The sequence below is a fragment of the Trachemys scripta genome, chromosome 9, assembly GCF_013100865.1.
Source record: "Trachemys scripta elegans isolate TJP31775 chromosome 9, CAS_Tse_1.0, whole genome shotgun sequence".
NCBI classification, from domain to species: Eukaryota; Metazoa; Chordata; order Testudines; family Emydidae; genus Trachemys; species Trachemys scripta.
The window spans coordinates 52,979,424-53,000,941 of record NC_048306.1 but is presented as its reverse complement, the minus strand read 5'-3'; the positions used below and the strand labels follow the sequence as shown (position 1 = coordinate 53,000,941).

Sequence of the window (21,518 nt, the reverse complement as noted above, 5' to 3'; positions counted from 1 at the left end):
ATATCTGCTGAGTCTGACTTTGTCTTGGACCAGTGCTCTTGCTATTGCTCCTGCAAAGTGGACGTGCGATCTCTTTCTCGTGAGTGAAGGCCCTATTCAGCACAACACTAAAGCACATGCTTGACATTAAGCCCAGCCGTACTCTAATTGACATGAGTGGATTACGCTGATGTACTTAAAGTTAAGTGTGTGCTTAGGCGCTTTGTGGGGTGTGGGTCCTAAGCCATGTAACCCATTGTGATCCGTAGGAGTCTCTATCCAATTCAGGCCACCCTATGCTATATGCTCAGGCAGGGCAGCGTGCAGTGGGTCTCCATTTTTAATGGTCCGATTTAATCTTTCATTGTATCGAGGGCATTAAAGGGACCTGTTTGCTCTTGTTTTGTGTTCAGAGGCTGACATGAAACTGACTCTGGGATCCCGACCTCCCTGCACGAAGAATGAAAAGGCCCAGTTCTGGTTTAATGCTTCTCGGAAAGGGCTCTATCTATGTGATGGGAGTGCCTGGGTCGCCATGCTAGAAGGTAAGGGATCTGTGACTGGTGGACAGCTCTGCCGTTATGGCTCACTTTGGTGCTCCTAGTGGTAGAGATTTAGATTGCGAGCTCTATGGAGCTCAGACTCAGTCTTCTCATCTGGGAGCACCTGTGACTGGTCTGACACCCCCCTGGACACACCTTATGGAATTAAGATAAATGTTATTGAATTAAGTTTAATACCTTGGGGTCTATTGTATTAAAAATGCAAGTGTGGATGTGTTATTGTGGAGCTTCTACAGGAGACTGACTAGTGCAATCTCTAGGATGGATTAGGAACTTCCAAGGACTTTTTGGGGACCAGAAGTGTGAAGTGGAGCTCCTAGGAAATACGTGAGGTGAGGAGATTGCAACCCCCCACCTACACATTCAGTCTTTGAAGCTTCGCCCTGAGGGGTGCACCTGTTGTCTGTTGATCACCTGTTACATGCGGGCAGTTCAGAGACACAATCTGGATTCTCCAGGGACTGACAGACACAGAAAGGACTTCACAGAAAGATGACTCAGGGCCTTCTCCCTGATCCAGCAAATGGACAGGACCTCTGGGCGACAGATGGCCCCAATCTTTAGGTTTGGAAGGATTTGACCATCTGAGGCCCCATAAGACTGGGTGCTGGTTCTGAGCTGAGGCTTCTGACCATAGCAGAGACCACTTTGTGGGGTGTGGAAAAACTCCTGCCATGGTGGAGTTGGGGTGACCTCTGGTAAGCTTGTCTGCATGCACGTAGGTTCTCTTATTGTTTTTAATATGTTTTCTCTGGAGTGCTTTTACCCGAAGAATAAACGTGCTTGCTTAGGAAGAGCTGTGTGGTAGCTTAATTGTGATCAGCAAACACTATTAGTCTCTGGAGAGAAAGCAAGCAGATGTGCTTAACAGATTGTCTTTTCCTGGGAATAACACGGTGATTGCTGGGAACTGTTCAGCCTGAAGACACCCTGTTCAGGAAGAAAAGAGACACAGGTCTCCACCCAAGAGAGGGGATGGCTGGAGAGCTGGGGGCCCTTCCTGTACCATTGAGGGGAAACACAGGTACAGTTGCCCTGAACCGTGACAGCACCTAGCATATATTTGGTGTTATATGAATAATAATGATTAACAAATGGTGTAAGCATGGCAAGATGAGGTGTTTTCTCTCTTTGTCCCTTGTGCAGGGTTGTTCTTTGCTAGTGGGTGTGTGAGATCTCAGCAGAGGTACAGAAAGATCTTTTCACTGCTCTCCTGCCCTCATTTTTCATTGTATGTGTGATGGGTTCGATCACAGAGACTGTCATTCTATGAGCTGGGATACCACTGAGAACAACCCTCCTGCCAGAACAGGCACCCCTCTACTCCTGTCTTGCTGAGTTAGACACTCCAGCACAGACCCAGAGATTGGACTATGCCTCTCTGCAGTTCACTGAAACTGAGATTCACTCAGCCCAGGAGCTTCTCAGTTAACAGGGACTTTCCCAGCAGCCAGTGTTCAGCCTTTCTGGGAGCCAGTACCCAGATAAATCTGTTTTACTCTGTATAAAGCTTATACAGGGTAAATTCATCAATTGTCTGACCTTTATAACACTGATAGAGAGAGATGCACAGATGTTTGCTCCCCCAGGTATTAATCACTTACTCTGGGTTTATTAATAGACAAGTGATTTTATTAAGTATAAAATGTAGGATTTAAACTGTTTCAAGTAATAACAGACAGAACAAAGTAAGTCACCAAGTAAAATAAAGCAAAAACATGCAAGTCTAAGCCTAATACATTAAGAAACTGATTACAGGTAATATCTCACCCTCAGAGATGTTCCAACAAGCTTCTTTCACAGACTAGACTCCTTCCTAGTCTGGGCCCAATCCTTTCCCCTGGTACAGTCCTTGTTAGTTCCAGCAGACATCTCAGGTGGTAAGCAGGGATTTTTTTTATAGCTTTGGCACAAGGTGGGAATCTTTTGTCTATGCTTGTCTCCACCCTCACATCATCAATGGAAAAGTACAATGATTAAGATGGATTCCGGTATCATGTGACATGGTCACATGCCAGTGTATGACCCCTAGTCTCCATTCTTCCTGGGTTGGCCCACACGTACACAGGAAAGCTTGCAGGTAAATAAACCACTTACAACCAATTGTCCTAGTCGATGGGAGCCATCAAGATTCTAAACCACCATTAATAGCCCACACTTTGCATAATTACAATAGGACCTCGGAGTTATACTTCATATTTCTAGCTTCAGATACAAGAATGTTACAAGTATCAGAGGGGTAGCCGTGTTAGTCTGAATCTGTAAAAAGCAACAGAGGGTCCTGTGGCACCTTTAAGACTAACAGAAGTATTGGGAGCATAAGCTTTCGTGGGTAAGAACCTCACTTCTTCAGATGCAAGTAATGGAAATTTCCAGAGGCAGGTATAAATCAGTATGGAGATAACGAGGTTAGTTCAATCAGGGAGGGTGAGGTGCTCTGCTAGCAGTTGAGGTGTGAACACCAAGGGAGGAGAAACTGCTTCTGTAGTTGGATAGCCATTCACAGTCTTTGTTTAATCCTGATCTGATGGTGTCAAATTTGCAAATGAACTGGAGCTCAGCAGTTTATTTTTGGAGTCTGGTCCTGAAGTTTTTTTGCTGTAAGATGGCTACCTTTACATCTGCTATTGTGTGGCCAGGGAGGTTGAAGTGTTCTCCTACAGGTTTTTGTATATTGCCATTCCTGATATCTGACTTGTGTCCATTTATCCTCTTGCGTAGTGACTGTCCAGTTTGGCCAATATACATAGCAGAGGGGCATAGCTGGCACATGATGGCATATATAACATTGGTGGACGTGCAGGTGAATGAGCCGGTGATGTTGTAGCTGATCCGGTTAGGTCCTGTGATGGTGTTGCTGGTGTAGATATGTGGGCAGAGTTGGCATCGAGGTTTGTTGCATGGGTTGGTTCCTGAGTTAGAGTTGTTATGGTGCGGTGTGTGGTTGCCGGTGAGAATATGCTTAAGGTTGGTGGGTTGTTGGTGGGCGAGGACTGGTCTGCCTCCCAAGGTCTGTGAAAGTGAGGGATCATTGTCCAGGATGGGTTGTAGATCACTGATGATGTGTTGGAGAGGTTTAAGCTGAGGACTGTAGGTAATGGCCAGTGGAGTTCGATTGGTTTCTTTTTTGGGCCTGTCTTGTAGCAGGAGGCTTCTGGGTACACGTCTGGCTTTGTTGATTTGTTTCTTTATTTCCTTGTGTGGGTATCGTAGTTTTGAGAATGCTTGGTGAAGATCTTGTAGGTGTTGGTCTCTGTCTGAGGGGTTGGAGCAGATGTACCTCAGCACTTGGCTGTAGACGATGGATTGTGTGGTGTGTCTGGGGTGGAAGCTGAAGGCATGAAGGTAGGCGTAGCGGTCGGTGGGTTTTCGGTATAGGGTGGTGTTAACGTGGCCATCACTTATTTGTACTGTGGTGTCTAGGAAGTGGACCTCCCATGTAGATTGGTCCAGGCTGAGGTTGATGGTGAGGTGGAAGCTGTTGAAATCACGGTGGAATTCTTCCAGGTTCTCCTTCCCATGGGTCCAGATGATGAAGATGTCAACAATGTAGCGTAGGTAGAGAAGGGGAGTGAGTGGACGAGAGCTGAGGAAGCGTTGTTCCAGGTCAGCCATAAAAATGTTGGCATATTGTGGGGCCATGCGGGTGCCCATAGCAGTGCCACTGGTCTGGAGGTATATATGCAAGAATGTTACATGCATACAAATAAGAGGAATATAGTCAGTAGGTTATAACCTTTGTTATAATACCTTACAAGAGACCTTTTGCATAAAGCATATTCCAGTTACATCATATTCACACTCATAAGCATATTTCCATAAAACATATAGAGTGCAACGTCACAGTATGGGATGTAGGTCCATCCTCTGGCACTGCTCTACGACTCTGGTCCATCTCTAGATTGTCTGGATCTCCTGAAAGGAATAGCTAGTGAATTATCCCATTGCACCACCCAGCCTCTTTCCCCACTTATACAGACCTTTATTGGTGTTAGGTGATACCCCTCAAGCGTCTGCTCATTGGATTGTTTTCTTCTCCTATTGCCATTCTGGATGGTGCTAATAATCCACTAATCTGTGGGTTACTCCTTTTTTGTTCTGATTAGAGCTGGTCAGAATTTTTCCATCCAAATGTGGGTTTTTTTGGACAGAAAATGCAGTTTCAACTCCTGGGTGAAATTTTTCAGTTTTTCCTGATGGAAAATTAAAACAAATTATTTTGTTTCAGGATGGTTCAATGCAAACTGAAATATTTTGATTTGCTGAACTGAAATGTTTCTTTCAAGTCAGTTCAACGTTACATTTCATCTCCCTATGGTGGCACACTGCTTCATGGGAGTTGTAGTTTGGATGCCTGGTGTCCCCATTCTTCCCTATTCTCCAGGTCCCTGGCTGGACTACATCTCCCATGATGCAACATGGTCTCCTCTTTGATTTAGTGCTTGTCTTCACTGCAGTTAACTCGTGTTCTAACTTGAGTGTTGCCCCGAGTCCCATCTACAAACAAAACCCCTTTACTCAAGTCTGATGGTGATTTTAACTTCAGTTGTCTAGCGTGTCAGGAGGTAAGAGACTAAAGCTTGAGTTAGCTGCTAATATGACCACTCTGTAGTATGGATACAGGCTAGTGCCATTCAAGTGCTGCTAGTCCTCCAGAGCCTTCGCACGATTTCCCCTGTTTGCCCAAAAAGGACAGACAAGTTCTCCACAATTTACTGGGGAAAGATTCATACAGTAACTGACCTTAGTGCAGTGCAAAGAACCACAGGATGGGACCCCAGAAGTTTTAGCACCATACACAAGTGAGTGCAGCACCAATGTGGACACAGAAGCTAGCGTGTCATTTCATAGCATAGCTACTCTCACTCAAGCTAAGCTAACTCAAGAGGAGTAACTCAAGTGTAGATCATTTGAGTTAACTCTGCAGTGAAGACTGATCCTGAGAAGCATGGTGCATCATGGGAGTCACATGACTGCAGATATAGTCACAAGACATTTTGAAATTTCTGAATAAAAATTCTTTTCATTCTGCAAAAAAGAAAAAGTTGAAATTGTGTCATTTCCCCCAGAATGGAAATTCTGATTTTTCACTCCGCTCTATGCCTGAATCTTCCCTTTAGAAGTCTATAGTCATTCAGTTTGAGGTGTGGAATTAGAAACTGGTTATGAGATAAAAACCAGTACAGCTCTGTGGATGAGCTGCTAAGAAAGCTTTATACAAGTAGGAAACTGTCTGGAGTTTTGAACCATTCAGCTTTAAACTTTTTCATAATTTTTAAACCAATTTCAAACTTGGTTTGTTTTGTAGATTGCATAGAGACTTAAAAATCAAGCCAAGTTTTAAGAAGTTATGCACTATTATTTATTGTAAGTCAAGTCCGATCAGAAATCCCAGTTTGCATTCTATTATATTTTATATTAATTGGTAAATAATATCTAATGATAAAAAGAGGGATCATGTTTTATGGCATAAACACAAGTTGTCAGAACTAAGGATGGGCTTTTATTCTTACTCTGTACTTCCTGACTTCTGATTTCTCAACCTTAATGTTGCATCAGCACTAGTCTTTGTTGGTTTTTGGTTTTCAAAGAAACAAAATGATATGACAACTGGAATATTAAAAGACCAAAGGTCAGGCTTTCACACCTATTTAGCATCTGGTTGAAAACTGCTTGACACTAGGAAAATTCATCTCTAGAACTGCATTACATAGGGCACCAGACTAGGGTTCAGAGCGCCTGGTTTCTATTCCCAGCTGTGTTATGAAATGGCTTTGGGGAAGTAATTTCAATTCTGTGTACCCATCTGTAAACTGGACTTGGATTTGACCCCATCACTGCAGCATAAAAGCACCTCTCAATATTTAGAAATGGCAGCAACATTTATCTACTTCCTGCCTTCCACTCCTGCAGGAGAACTAGCTCGACTAGCTGTTTGTGTGTGAGTGGGTGGGTTGTGTGTGAAGAACTTGAGTGAAGAAGGCAAGTTCAATCATTGTAATGAGACTCACCTGCCTTTATAATGCACGTTGAGATCTAGGATTGAACAATGCTATGTATTAAGTATTAAAAGGTTCTATTATGAAAGAGGTCTTACATATAGCCGGGGTCTGCACAGTTAAGAGCTTTAAAGAGCAAGTGAAAAATAATGCTTGCAAAATGCTATGTACAAAGTATTATTAAAGAGGGTCAGTTATAGGGGTGGGACTGGAACTTCAGCTGCAGACTCAAAACCTCTCTGCGCTCACCTTTAAGCCGCGTGATTTCAGTGAAGTCTTGTGGTTGGGGAGAAAGCAGCTTTTAATATTCCTGGCATGCATAGATGCTAAGCTTTCTTTTTTCTCCCTGGGGTGCTCCCCCATGCCCTGCCCCAAGGCCCCACCCCTGCTCCACCTCTTCCCACCCCTGCTCTGACTCCTCCCCAAGGCTCCGCCCTCTCTGTCTCTTCCTGGCCCGCTCCGACCTCTTCCCCAAGGACCCGCCTGCTTGCTGCTCTTCACCCCCCCCCAAGCACGTTCTCCAGCTTCTGAACAGCTGTGGCTGGTGGGTGCTGAGCACCCACAATTTTGTTCTGAGTGTGCTCCAGCCTATAGCCCAGGGGTTCTCACAACAAATTTTTTGGTGGCCTCAGAGTGCAACCACCAACTCTCACTGGTGGCCGCACTGACACTTTTTTCCTAAATACTTAATTAACTTTAAGAAAAACAATTAAATATGCACAGATTTACATCCAAATCATTGTCATTTATAGTTGTAGGGTTTTTTGGCAGAGTCAATAACAGAAATAATGCTGCATCCCCCTCAGGGCTGGCTCTAGGTTTTTGCTGCCCCAAGCAAAAAAAATGTTTGGTTGCCCCACACCCCAGCTCTGGGCTCTCACCCACCCCACACCAGTGCCCTCCCCCACCTGCACCTCCGCCGCCCCAGCCCTGGGCTCTCTCTTCTCCCTTCCTCCATCCGCACCCCCTGCAACCCCATCCCTGGGCTCTCCCCCCCGCACCTTTACCCCCTGCCGCCCCAGCGCTGGGATCCACCCCCGCACCCCACCTGCACCCCCTGCTGCCTCAGCCCTGGGCTCCCCCCCACCAGTGCTGACTCCGCCCACTCCCCCCTCGCCTCCAGCCCTTCCGGCGCTGGCAGGGTCGGGGTAAGCAGCGGGGCTCCCAGGCTGTGTCTCAGCCCAGGGTCCCTCCAGCCAGGGCTCCCACTTCAAGGACTGGCCAGGACCCAGGAGGGCAGAGCCGGGGGACCACCCGAGCAGGGGGCTGAGGAGCCAAGGCATGGTAGCCCCAGAGGGAGTGGAGCCCCGGAGAGCAGGATGTGGGCCCCTCACAGCAGCGCTCCGCCCTCTATGGCCCCACTGCGGCTGCTTCTGCTTCTGGGTGCCCTGCTGCAGTTCCTGGGCGGCTCGGGCCGCTTCACCCAGCCCCGGCTGCGGTGCTGGGGGGCGGCAACCCTGCGGCACCTGCAGGCGGCTCCATGTGCCCCGCGGGGCGGCCCCCAGCCCGAGTGTCCCCCGTTCGGAGCCTGCCCAGTCACAAGGTGTGGGCGCTGCTCCCCCACAGCGCGAACTGCAGCGGCCCCAGGGCGCCCCCCCATGCACGATGTGCTGCTGCTGCCAAGGCTGGCTCTAGGCTTTTGCTGCCCAAAGCAAAAAAAAAAAAAAAAGATGGCCGGAATGCCGCCCCTGAAAATGTGCCGCCCCAAGCACGTGCTTGGTTTGCTGGTGCCTAGAGCCGCCCTGATCCCCCTTCTCCTCTCCTTTCCCCGCCCCATGCAGGGCTTAGTGGGTCCTGGGGCTTGCTGTGAACAGTGATATTTGTATACACCTCTAACTCGATATAACACTCTCCTTGGGAGCCAAAAAATCTTACCGCGTTATAGGTGAAAACGCGTTATATCGAACTTGCTTTGATCCACCAGTGTGTGCAGCCCCAGGGCTGCCCAGACGGGGGGGCAAGTGGGGCAATTTGCCCCAGGACCCGGGCCCCGCAAGGGCCCCCCGAGAATATAGCATTCTATAGTATTGCAGCTTTTTTTTTATGGAAGGGGCTCCCGATATTGCTTTGCCCCAGGCCCCCTGAATCCTCTGGGTGGCCCTGCACAGCCCCGCCCCCCCGGAGCACTGCTTTATCGTGTTATATCTGAATTCGTGTTATATCGGGTCGCGTTATATCAGGGTAGAGGTGTATTTGTTAATATCACAGCACACTTAGTAGCTACCTGGGAGGCTATGAAAAGTGATAAGTGATATTAACAAACATTCAGGTATCACTTTTCATAGATAGCTAGTAAGTCTGTTGTGAAAAGTGATACTTGCATGTTTGTTAATATCACTTTTCTCAGCAAGCTCTGGATGCAGGGGGAAAGAGGGGAGGCAACAGGGGCCAGAGGCGATGGTGGGATGGATGCAGGGCAGTGGGAGGCTACAGAGTTCTGGTGAAGGGAGGATGGATACGGGGCCAGGGGAGGCAGCGGGGGCCTGTGATAATGGGGGTAGGGGTGGATGTGAGGCCAGAAAGGCAGTGGGGTCCAGGGGAATGGGTGGGAATGGATACAGGGCTGTGGGAGGCTGCAGGGACGATGGGGGTCGGTGACGAGCCCCACTGTTGTGGGGCCAGAGCCAGGGCCTGGTGGTCTGCTGCCATGCATCTAAGGCTCAGTGCCTGAACCCAGCGCTGGGGACAGGAACTGCGTGGCCACAGACAGGGATCAGAGCCCACTGCCATGCAGCCGGAGCTATGGGCCAGGGCTAGGGCCAGCCCCCAGGGCTAGTGCCTGCCACCACATGGCCAGAACTGGGGGCCAGAGGCAGACTGAAGCTCTGCCACCAGAGCCAGGGGTTAGCGCCCAAAGCCCTATGGTTGGAGTCCGCTGCCGTGCGGCTGGGGCCGGGGGTTGGCGCCTGTGGCCAGCGCTTGTCACTGCACGGTTGGAGCCCGGGACTGGAGCTGAGAGCCAACACCTGTTGCCACACAGCTGGAACCAGGGGCTAGAGGCTGAAATCCTGCAGCTGGACACCACGGCCGTGTGGCTAGAGCCGGGGGGGCGGGAGTCAGTACTCGCTGCCCTGCAGTCGGAGCCTGGGGCTGCACAGCCAGGTTCCTGAAGTCTCACTGCTGGAGCCTGCAGCCCAAGCCCCCTCCCCCAAGGTGGGTCAAGAACTCACCTTGCTCCTGCAGTGTTGTGCCCCACTTCTCTCCAGAGGCAGTGCAGGGCGGTGCATCCAGGAGCAACAAGGAGGGATGGGGAGGGGCCGATGCTTTGCCCCTCCCCCAGGCTGGAGGCTGTCGTTGGCTCACAAAAAGCCCCTGGCGGCCACATGAGGCCACAGTGGCCGCATTTGAGAAATAGTGCTATAGTTGGTGCCTATGCTTGCATGTTTTGAATTCTCTTGGTGAAGGAGGCATTTCAGTGGGTAGTTAAATAGCTGTGTGTCCATGCATACTACATCCATGTGTGAAATGCCTGTGTAAAAGCTAATGACAGAGAAGCTGGGTGAGGTAATACTGGGTTACCACCCTGCAGTCTAAAAGCTCTTTTCTACTGTGCATGGGCTATGGAATATTTTCAAACCTTCATAACGTCTCCATTTTATCTTTCAGCTTTTGCAGGTGCCTAAATCATGCACTTCCTAATCCTTGTGGATGTGCTTTTAGGTTGATTATTATTTATGTGTATTGCAGTAGCACCCAAGACCCTAACCAAGATCAGGCCCCGTTTTGCTAGGCGCTATACATAGTGTAAGAGACACTCCCTGCCTAAGATTCACAGATTACAAGGATAGAAAGAACCATTGTGATAGTCTGATCTCCTGTATAGCACAGGTCAGGGAACTCCTCCAAATAATTCCTAGGGCAGAGCCTTTAGAAAACATCCAGTCTTGATTTAAAATTTGTCAGTGATGGAGAATCCACCATGACCCTCGGTAAATTGTTCCAGTGGTTAATTACTCTCACTCTTATTTCCAGTCTGAATTTATCTCGCTTCAACTTCCAGCCATTGATTGTGTTAGATCTTTCTCCACTAAACTGAAGAGCCCATTATTAGATATTTGTTCCCCATATAGATACTTACAGACTGTGATCACGTCACCCCTTAACCTTCTCTTTGTTAAACTAGATAGATTGAGCTCCTTGAGGCTATCACTCTAAGGCAGGTTTTCTAATCCTTTAATCATTCTCATGGCTCTTCTCTGAACCCCTCTCCAATTTATCAACATCCTTCTTGAATGGGGGACACCAGAACAGGACACTGCCTTGAGGCGCTTACAATCTAGATAGACGAGAGAGGAGGGTAAGGGAAAGGAGTATAACATACAAGCAGAGTGAACAATATGATGGTGACATGTTTGTGGCATGATAGTACCACAATTATTTTTTTTTGCTAGGCTTAGCTCTTGCCGGCTGAGTTTCTGGCTGTCTCCTCCCAGTAGTTTCTTCCACCTATGGCTGATAGGAAGGTGGGGGTTCTGGTGTCCCCGAAAGGGGAATCCTTTGCACAGTTCTGGGTCTGGGGTGCTGAGGAGAGGGTTTAACTCCAGCTGATCTCAGCTCTCCCCTAGAGGGTATGGCATTACCTGCTTTTCTCCCTTCCAGGTGGTTCCTTCCGATGGTCTCCTCAATGAGATTCAAAGTTCAGTGCCCCTTCCCCACCCTTTTTTAAACTAAAAAAATGTGTGTTTTGTTTTGTTTGTTTGTTTTTACCCTCTCATAATGGGAAAATGCCTGAAGGGATTTTGCTCCAACTTTCTAGAACCATTCACCTGCTGGCAGAGACCAGACATACAGAATGCAGCTCTGGAGGTGAATGTGTTGGAAAATGATCAATATGTGTTATGCACAGGGAGGTACAAAGGAAACTGTTTTGCATCCTTAAGCAGAGTGGCCTCTGCAATACATGTAACATCCTTCCACTCACAGAGCTGTGTTTATGGAACCCTTGTCTTCCTGTTCCATGCTGTCCATTCTCTGTGGCCATCACTTGTCATGTCACTATGCCTAGGGCTGGACTGTGCTGGTAGAGCCCAACAGTAAATTAACTTGCCCTTTGATTTTTTAAGCCCTTCAGCACAGGGCTTTTAATTTGGCTACTCAGTGCCATGCATATGAAATAATCAAAAATATAGCCCTCCATTGAACTTTGGAACACAGTTGAATTAAGGAGGCATCTATTTTTCATTTCCATACTTTTTTTTTTGTTATTTCCTAGTCAAAGAGAGGCTGGACTATGTAGAAGAATATCAGAACTTGATGACCAACTCTGAAACCATGGGCATTGAGATCTTCGTCATTCCAAAGGTCGGGTTTTTTGCAGCCACAGCCAATCGGTATACTCCGCCTGGGTCAGCTATCTACAAATGGACTGATGGGAAATTCCAGTCTTACCAAAACATCCCCACCTACCAAGCTCAATCCTGGTGCTATTTCACCATAGGAAAAAAGGTAATTCTGCTTTTAGGGTTCCTTTGGTACTGTGTCAAATTGCAAACGCTAGATGACAGCTTCTTCTCTGAAGGGCTGACCCAAATTTGAGTCTTGAAAGGGTTAATGTTTTAGGGCTAGATTCTTAGCTGGTGTAAACTGGTGTAGCTCCATTAATTTCAACAGAGTTGTGCTGGTATAATGGGGCTGTCCCCATGTCTTTGGCAAATTTCCAACTGTACATAGATGATTGGGAAGGGAATGTTGCTTTTTTTTTGTTTTACTATTGTACAAAGCAGCAAAACTCTGTGCTAAGCTGATATCAATTACTGATACTCCATAGGAAATAGATACTTGTTTGTCTCTCCATAGCATTCAAAGCTCATCAGTCAGTCCTTCTTGAATTACTATTCTCCATGGCATGTAGGTCTATATGAAGCCTCCAAGCCCATGATTTTCTTCTCAAGACTCTCTAAAACAACAATTTGTTGCTGTTGATTTCTGGTGGACTCTGTCTGCTCTCAGCTCAGACATTAATAGTTTTCTATTAAAATCATATTTGTGAATGTCGCAATGTCCTGTTCCCATGCGGGTCATGTATCCTGCAGAATTGTACCGTGGATGGATTTTAATAAGTCTAATGGGTATGACTTTCCCAGTCTAATAACTGTCTTTCCTGAGAACTGGGTTGTGTGACACATGCCCCTTTGATTCCATAAAACTGTGTAAAGTCCCCACTGTCTAGAAAAGTAAAATTGATTTCCAAACCTGGGCAGAACTCCATGTGTGTAACATGAACCTTCTAGAATCTTAGCCAGGACGTGCTTCCATTTACTAGATCTGGAGCCAGATTCTCTTCTCCACTGCACTAGTTTTATGCTGTTGTGACTCCATGGATTGTCCAGTCTATTTCCAGCATAAAAGTGGTGGATGATGGAGTGGAGAATCAGTACATTGTACATTGCTTCTGCTGTAGCTTACTTTCTCTTTTTTGGTGTACTCGTAAATGGAATCGCACCGTATGTTGTGTGTGGCTGTCATGGTTCAGGGCCAGCTGCCCCCGTGGCCCAGCTCTTGTCTCCCCAAATGCACCCCACTCCTGGTGTCAGACCTCATGCCTTCACCTGCCCTGTGTGGAATCCCATGACTATCCTAGTCTTAGACTGGGCTGTGGGCTGCAGTGCCCTGTGACCAAACAGCCTTCTTAAAACAAATTGTTTCCTCTTAGCAGCAGGGACACAGCACAGCTGGAGGATTTTAAACAGTAAAGGCCTTTACATTGGTCGGTTGGAGGGACCAGCTGCTACAGACCCCTCCCACAGGGCCTGTCTCTGTGTTAGTCTGTTTCTCCACAAACAGGCCCTGACAACTGCCTCCTCGGCAGTCACTTTTGATCTGTTTCAGTCCCTTCAACCCAGCTGTGCCAACCTGGGCAAAACAGCTGTGTAACCTAGCTCACTAGTCCAGGCCCCTTGCAAGGGTTTACCCAGAGGTTTCTTATCTATTTGTGTTCCCTTCCTGCTACCTCTGCTATTTAATATAGTCCTAAAGTACACATTGCCCATGACCTGGTCACATACAAGCTTCGTGAATGAATACAGATCAGTAGTAGCATTATTCCTATGTTATTACATCTCAGCCCCACCTCCTTCACACGGACCTCTTGCTCTGCACACTGCTCGGCACCTTGCTCCTGGCCTAATGGGAGCTTTCTGTGCAGGCTGCATGCATATGTTACGTGCTCTGCCGTCCGCACGTGCTGTCTGTTGGGGATGGGCAAAGAGGCTCGCATTTGGATTTAGATGATGTTTGGATCTGAAGGTTCTGACATTTGGATGATGATCATGAATATTCGGATTCAGGAAAATATATGTTGATCTGGGGAGGGAAGCGTTGGTAGAAGAACGGCAGCACTTTCCTAGCAGATTGAGAGAGCAGGAGAACCACATCGGGAATTCACCAGCACCAATGCCCACCATAACAGCTGGGCCCCAGGGTTCAGAGACCACAGACTCAGCCAGGGAAGCGTCCACCAGGGAATGTTAGCAGGGCTGTTCTTGGCTGAGAGCTGGCAGCTCTGTGCAGGTGATGCTGTGGTGGGTGTTTGTTCTCTCGCTCACTTTGCGCTTCCTGTCTGAAGGGGCATTTTCCAACACTGCTCAGCCACACAATCTTCAAAAGTTCTCAGCAGCTTCTGTGGCTCTCCCTGGAGCCTGCTGGGGGCCAAACTTTTTTGAAAATCTGGCCCCAGTCAGAGACCTTGAAAATTTGGGTCTGGGCTCTTTTGCTAAGCCGGCCCTTCGAATCCCGCTGTTGGGAATGTGGTACTCAGGCGGTTGCTGTCTGGCTTCTGCTCTGGTACCTGCAGGCAGAGGTAGGGAGCTGGGCCCGCAACTTGTGAGAGAGCCAGCCGGCTGTCTGTAAACACTTGAGAAATGTCTTTTCACACTCATGGACATAATGTACTATGATTGAAACACATGTTGAAAACAAAGCCGCCCCCCAAACTATACACATGCACTGCTTATGACCTCCCCAACCTCTGTACATCTCCTCTGACCATACACAAATCCTCCCAGTCCAACCCCCCAACAATCACATCCCAGCTCCTTGTGCAGCTGAAGTGTAGAACTCCGTGGAGCCAGAATTCACCATCCCAGGGTGAGGATGAAAGTCACGGTGGCCTGCCTGTGCCTCCCTCTCGTCCTCTTCCTCTCTGCCACTCTCATTCCATTGTAAACAGGTACTGCAACAGCACCTGCATCATGATCTTGCTCCTGTCCAATTTCTAGTGTGGCAAGGGAAAGAACTGGCCCCTTTTTCTTAAGGATCCTGGATGTACTCTTCAGTTAATTCTGGGTACACTGGATGTCTCAGTTGTGGAAGCCTTAGTGATAGGAATAATAAAATAAATAGTTGATCTAGCTGTCCAGAAAATGTAATAGCATCTTACTGGAAGAAAAGTTGGGATAGGTTCTGAAAATGTCCTTTTAAAAATTATGAAGATATTCACTTCTGCTGTATTTCTGGGGCCCTTCCTAGAGCAAACCTGTATTTCTACTGGCCTTGTCAAGTACAGTGTATCAACCTTCCAAAAGGAGATCCAAACATAGTCAAATATAAGTTACAGGAGGAAGTCGGTGAAGAGTCCTTTAGGTTACTACTGAAAGCACATGTCTTAAGCTGATGTAAGCTTTTCTGTTGCTTGTATTCTCTGCCCTCTTGCCAGCAGCTCATCCAGTTTTGCACGTGGGTTGCTAGAAGCTTTAACCTGCATAGAAGACACAGTGATCTCATTTTTCTTAAAGTGAACATGCATTGAAAGGCACCTGGTGTCATCACTTATCAAGGAATATGTATTGTTGCTTTTGGGATATGGTCTTGTTGATCAGTTGGAGAGGGGTCTGAGAAGGGCCACAAGAATGATTAAAAGATTAGAAAACCTGCCTTATAGTGATAGACTCAAGGAGTTCAATCTATTTAGTTTAACCAAGAGAAGGTTCAGGGCTGACTTGATCACCCTCTGTAAGTACCTATATGGGGAACAAATATTTAATAATGAACTCTTCAGTCTAGCAGAGAAAGGGATAATAAGATCGAATGGCTGGAAGTTGAAGCTAGACAATTTCAGATTAGAAATGAGGCACACATTTTTAACAGTGGGGGTAAGTAAGCACTGAGACAATTTACCAAGGACCAGGGTGGATTCTCCATCACTGGCAATTTTAAAATCAACTGGATTAAAAAAAAAAAAAAAGAACTAGTTCAAACAGGAATTACTTGGGGGCAGGTCTCTGGCCTGTGTTATAGAGGAGGTTAGACTGGATGATCACAAGTGTCCCTTCTGGCCTTGGAATCCATGGATTGCCTCGGTTTTCTTAAAGTGCAGGAAGAGTGTTACAGAATCATTTCCAGCTTGCTTAGTGCCAAGCCCAAAAGGATTTATGCACCGCAGGCTGCTTATAACCTGACGGCAAACAAACTGATGAAGAAATGCCATGTCCTTATGCAGTACTGCCACCCCAAGTATTCAAAAATCATGAGTCAGGCCCCAAAAATCATGAGATATTTTTAAAATAAATATTGAGTTCTTTTTATTTGCCTTTGGGTTTCTGAGCCTCGGGTGCATTCAAGTTACATGTTCAAGCTTTTCTCTGCAACCACAGGGGCTGGAAACATAGAGCTTGTCTACTCTTGTGATAGCTACTTCAGTAAATTTCCAAGTGATCTTCTCAGTGGTCTTTCATGGCAGAAAATGCTGGGCATGAACCACTGACAAATAACATGAAGAGAATATGAGCAAATTTCAATTGCTTATATAGCAATGCTAGGAGTGTGGGTAACAAGCAAAAGGAACTGGAAATTCTCATTGCCGAGAATAAATTTGATATAATTGACATGACTTAACCCTGCTGGGACAATTCACAGTATTGGAATGTTAAAATCATTGGTTATAATGTGCTCAGGAAGAAGGTGGAGGGGTGGCATTCTACATTAAAGACACCACTACTTGTTTTAGAGTTATCGATAACTCAGAACCACAGGACCTTGCATCCTCTGGCTGAATGGGCTATCTAACAAAGCCCAGAAGAGGGAGCTCGCGAGGATCTCTCCCAAACTGCCAAATCCAACCAGAGGACAGGATGAGTTACTCCTTAAGCTCCTTACTGTCTGTAAGATGTGGAAAGAAAAACTGTTGTTGCGGGGGACTTCAGTTTGGGAGACATATGCTGGAGGTCTCATGCAGCTAGCAGTAAAACATGTTTAGAGTTTCTAAAAAATTATAGATGATAATTTTTTGACACAAAAGGTATAGCGCCCAACATAAGGTAACTCTAATTTGGACCTCCTTGTGATGGCTAAAGATGAATTAATCACTAGACTGGAAATTGGTCATTGCCTAAGGACCAGTGAATGTGATCTGATTACATTCAACATGGGGAAACAGAGGATCGTCCCAATCATTGATATATACACTTGGGGCATCAAAGGGGCTACTTCCCCAAAGCTGAGGAAAATTGGGAGCGAAACTGACTGGGAGGAAACATTGAGACAGAAAAATGTGAATGAAAAGTGGGAATTCTTTAAGAAGCATTTATTAGATGGGGAAAAAAAGCCACGATTCCATAATAAAGAGGACAACTTTAACTAAAAGCCCATCTTGGTTTAGTGAAGGCAATACCTAGAAATAAAATGGCAGTGTATAACAAATGGAAAACAGATAGTAATTTATATAAATTAGAAGTTATGAAGCCTCTCCCAGGGGAAGGGAGAGCATGGGTTGTGGGGTGAGAGCACCTTTGAGGCACATGCAACCCATCTAGATCCTTCCTGCAACCTACTGGCATGTCAGGACCCCACCATCTGGGAAACACTGGTCCATGGCATTGGGGAGAACAATACTGGAATATTGCATCCAGTTCTGGTGTTCATGTTTTCAAAAGGATGTTCAAAAATTGCAGAGGGTGCAGAAAAGAGCCACAAAAAATTATTCAAGGGCTGGAGAAAATAGTGTAGATTTGGAAGCCGAGCTCTGAAGCCCAGCAAGCGGGGAGGATCTCTGAGCCCAGGCTGGAATGTCTACACTGCTATATTGAGCCCTGTAGTGTGAACCCCACAAGCCCAATTGACCTGGCCTTGAGGCTTTCTGCAATGGGGCAGGGGGAGGTTGCAGTATAGATGTTCCCGGAGACCTCAATCTGTTTAATTTTTCAAGCAGAAGATGACAGTGTCTAAGGACCTTCATGGGGCTCTTTAATCTAGCAGGAAATGGCATAGCAAGAATTAATGGCTGGAAGCTGAAGCCAGACAAAGTTTCAATGAGCAGCAAGGCACACATTGTTGACAATGAGAGTGGTTAACCACTGGCATTAACTACCAAGGGAAGTGGTGGATTCTCCATCCAGTCTATCCCACGATCTTCAAATCCAGCCTGGCTGCCTTTCTGAAAGCTGGTCAGACACAGGTTTAATCATATTCAGGAAAAACTGGGTGAAATTCTCTGGCCTGTGTTATACTGGAGGTCAGACTTGGTGCTCTAATGGTCCCATTTGGCCTTATATTCTATGAATAACACTCTATGTGGATACACTTATTCTGGAACGAGTACCAGTAGCTAACTTATTGCTTGTAAGGGACTTTGGGATATACTGACTATACAAGGAGCTATACCAAAGGAAATAAACGGGGCTATATCAAAGGAAAAGTTTGCAGTAAAAGGAATTATTTTTCCTTATTTTGGAAACTAGAGTGAGCAATGGATTTTTTGGTTCAGTAGCTGAACCAATAAATCAGAAAAAACCAACCCAGTGCACTTCAAACCAAAACTGATTTCTTTTTTGTTTGTTTTTTCTTGCTAAAAAGCTGAACTTTTTTGCGTGGATCAAATGCAACATTTTGAATGTTACTTAGAATCGACATTTTGGTTTGAAAATGTCTTTTCAAGATGAAATGTCAAAGTGGTTCGCTTAGAAAATGTCAAAACAAGACATGTTGGCATTTCTGAAACAAAATCAGGGTTTTTTTTGTCTGAAACTATTCGCCGAATTTGATTTAAATTATTCCAAACACTTAAATCCAAAACAGATTGTGAAGAGTTACAAAGGGATCTCACAAAACTGGGTGACTGGGCAACAAAATGGCAGATGAAATTCAATGCTGATAAATGCAAAATAATGCACATTGGAAAACATAATCCCAACTATACATATACAATGAGGGGTCTAAATTAACTGGTACCACTCAAGAAAGAAATCTTGGAGTCATTGTGGCTAGTTCTCTGAAAACAGCCACTCAGTGTGCAGCAGCAGTCAAAAAAGCTATGTTGAGAGCCATTAGGAAAGGGATAGATAATAAGACTGAAAATACCATGTTGCCTCTATATAAATCCACGGAACTCCCACATCTTGAATACTGTGTGCAGATGGGGTCACCCCATCTCAAAAAAGATATATTGGACTTGGAAAAAGTTCAGAAAAGGGCAACAAAAATGATTAGGGGTATGGAACAGTTTCCATATGAGGAGAGATTAATTATGAGACTGGGACTTTTCAGCTTGGAAAAGAGATGACTAAGGGGGGATATGATTGAGGTCTATAAATCATGACTGGTGTGGAGAAAGTAAATAAAGAAGTGTTATTTACTCCTTCTCATAACACAAGAACTAGGGGTCACCAAATGAAATTAATAGGCAGCAGGTTTAAAACAAACAAAAGGAAGTATTTCTTCACCCAACACACAGTCAACCTGTGGAACTCAGTAAGATGCTCCAATGGTTCTTCACGGTTAACAAACTGCATTTTTTCAAGTTTAAATTTTTCTAACTTCCACATCAAGCCTGTGGATCTTGTTCTGCCCGTGACAGCTAGATTACAAAGCCTGGTAGTCTCAGAAAGCTCCTCGTCTTCTAAGTACTTGTAGACCATGATCAAGTCGCCTCTGAACCTTCTCTTCAATAAGCTAATGAGATTGAGCTCCTTCAGCTTTTAACAGCCTTCAGGAAGGTGTGCTTCCCAGATGCTGGGACTGGAAGACGGGGATGGATCACTTGATAATTGCCCTGTTCTGTTCATTCCCTTTGACGCATCTGGCACTGGCCACGGTAGGAACACAGGGTAGAGAACTAGATGGATGATTGGTCTGACCCAGTCTAGCCACTCTTATGTTCTTATAACTGTGAATCTTTCTTGTAGCTCTTCTCTGAGTCCTCTCCTGGTTTTCACCGTTGTTTCTGAAGTGCGGACCTTGGAAGTTAATGCTGATTTTTTAAGTCTACCTGTAGCCTAGTATCTACAAGAGGCCAAATAATATTTTTACTAGGCCTCCCTGACAACAGCCTACCTTACCAGCTCATGGGACAATCTGACCTCTGGGTAAAGGGTGTATTCATTTATCTGTTCAGCAGTTCTCCCATCTGTGCTGTACAAAACCTAGCAGCCAGCTCCCTGCCTCTCCGCCCCATCATTCACCACCCCTTCACCAAAAGTGGAGGGAGTGACACAGAATGGGAGAGGTGACAGCACACCTGGGGCACTTGAATAAGATGGTTTGAGGGGGATTTCCGAGGTTAATGCTCCTAATCTGATTGCTGCTAGCCTGGTTGTGAGGAGCTGGATTTATGGTCGTAGCATCAGATCCAGTGCCCAAGGAAGCCAACAAAGAGGAGGCTTTGCAGTGACTTCACTGAGCTTTAGATCAAACCCCTATGTGACAGTGACTTCTGCCCACATGAGCAAGAAGAAAGAGCCAGACGGGATTTGACATTATCAGGTGAAGCCAGGTATTTCCCCACCAAGGTAGAACTCCACAGATGCTGTTCTTCTGAGCATCACATGGACTGACAGGTAAATTATCTTGCAAGTAAAGTATGGGGGGTTGGATTTTGTTTTTTACTTTCAATAAACCCTCCCTCAGCTGCAGACAATGAATTGAACAGAAAGAACCCAATATTCACCCCGAGTGATTCTCACTTTCCCACCTCTTGTCATTAAGATCTTTTCTATCACAGAGTGCTTCTCGCTATATTTTGCATTGTTAGGTAGATATTAATAGAGGGGCCGTGTCTTCTGGATATCATCCAGCCCTGCCCACATATGCAGACTAAGCATGACTGTCAGCGATTCCAAAGCCAGACGGGACCACTGTAGGAACATCTAGTCTGACCTCCTGCATAACACAGGCCAGGAAACTTTCCCAAAATAATTCCTAGAGCAGAGCTTTTAGAAAAAATGTCTGTCTTCATTTAAAAATTTCCAGTGATGAAGAATCTGCCAAAATCTTTGGTTCCAGGGTTTAATTACCATCACTATTAAAAAATTAAGCCTTATTTCCCGTCTGAATTTGTCTGGCTTCAACTTTCAGCCACTGGAGTTTTTTACACATTTCTCTGCTAGATTCAAGAGCCCATCATAAATATCTGTTCCCCATGTAGGTGCTTATAGACTGTAATCAAGTTACCCCTTAACCTGCTCTTTGTTAGACTCAAGGAGCTCAAGCTATTTAGCTTATCACTATAAGGCACGTTTCTAATCCTTTAATCATTCACGATTCAACATCGCTCTTGAATTGTGGGCACCAGACCTGGATTCAGGATGCAGCAATGCTCACAGCAGTGCCAAGTATAGATGTTTTTGCATCCCAGCATCACATTAGTCCTTTTGGCCACAGCATCACACTGGGAGCTCACATTCAGCTGATTCTCCACCATGACCCCCAAATCTTTTTCAGAGTCACTGCTTCCCAGGAGAGAGTCCCCCATCCTGTAAGTATGGCCTGCATTCTTTGTTCCTATACGTATACATTTACATTGAGCCATATTACAACACAAACTGGATGCAAGCAAACAATGTACCAAGCGATCCAGATCGCTGCGTATCAGTGATCTCTCCTCCTCATTATTTACCACTCCCTCCATTTTTGTGTAATTTGCAAACTTTATAAGTGATGATTTTATGCTTTCTTCCAGGTCACTGATAAAAATGTTAAATAGCATAGGGCCAAGAACCAGGGGTGGCGGAAGCTTCTAAACAGTGGGAGGGCCACCGGCACCTGAACC

General features: G+C 45.9%; 1 protein-coding gene across 1 annotated transcript in view; it reads left to right on the top strand.

The window, feature by feature from the left end:
* TSPEAR (thrombospondin type laminin G domain and EAR repeats) overlaps positions 1-21,518 on the top strand; it is a 78,268-nt gene that overhangs the window by 30,265 nt on the left and 26,485 nt on the right. The window contains exons 6-7 of the mRNA XM_034782140.1: positions 393-524; positions 11,754-11,986. Coding sequence (XP_034638031.1) covers positions 393-524; positions 11,754-11,986 — 365 coding nt within the window. The remainder of the gene's footprint in view (positions 1-392; positions 525-11,753; positions 11,987-21,518) is intronic.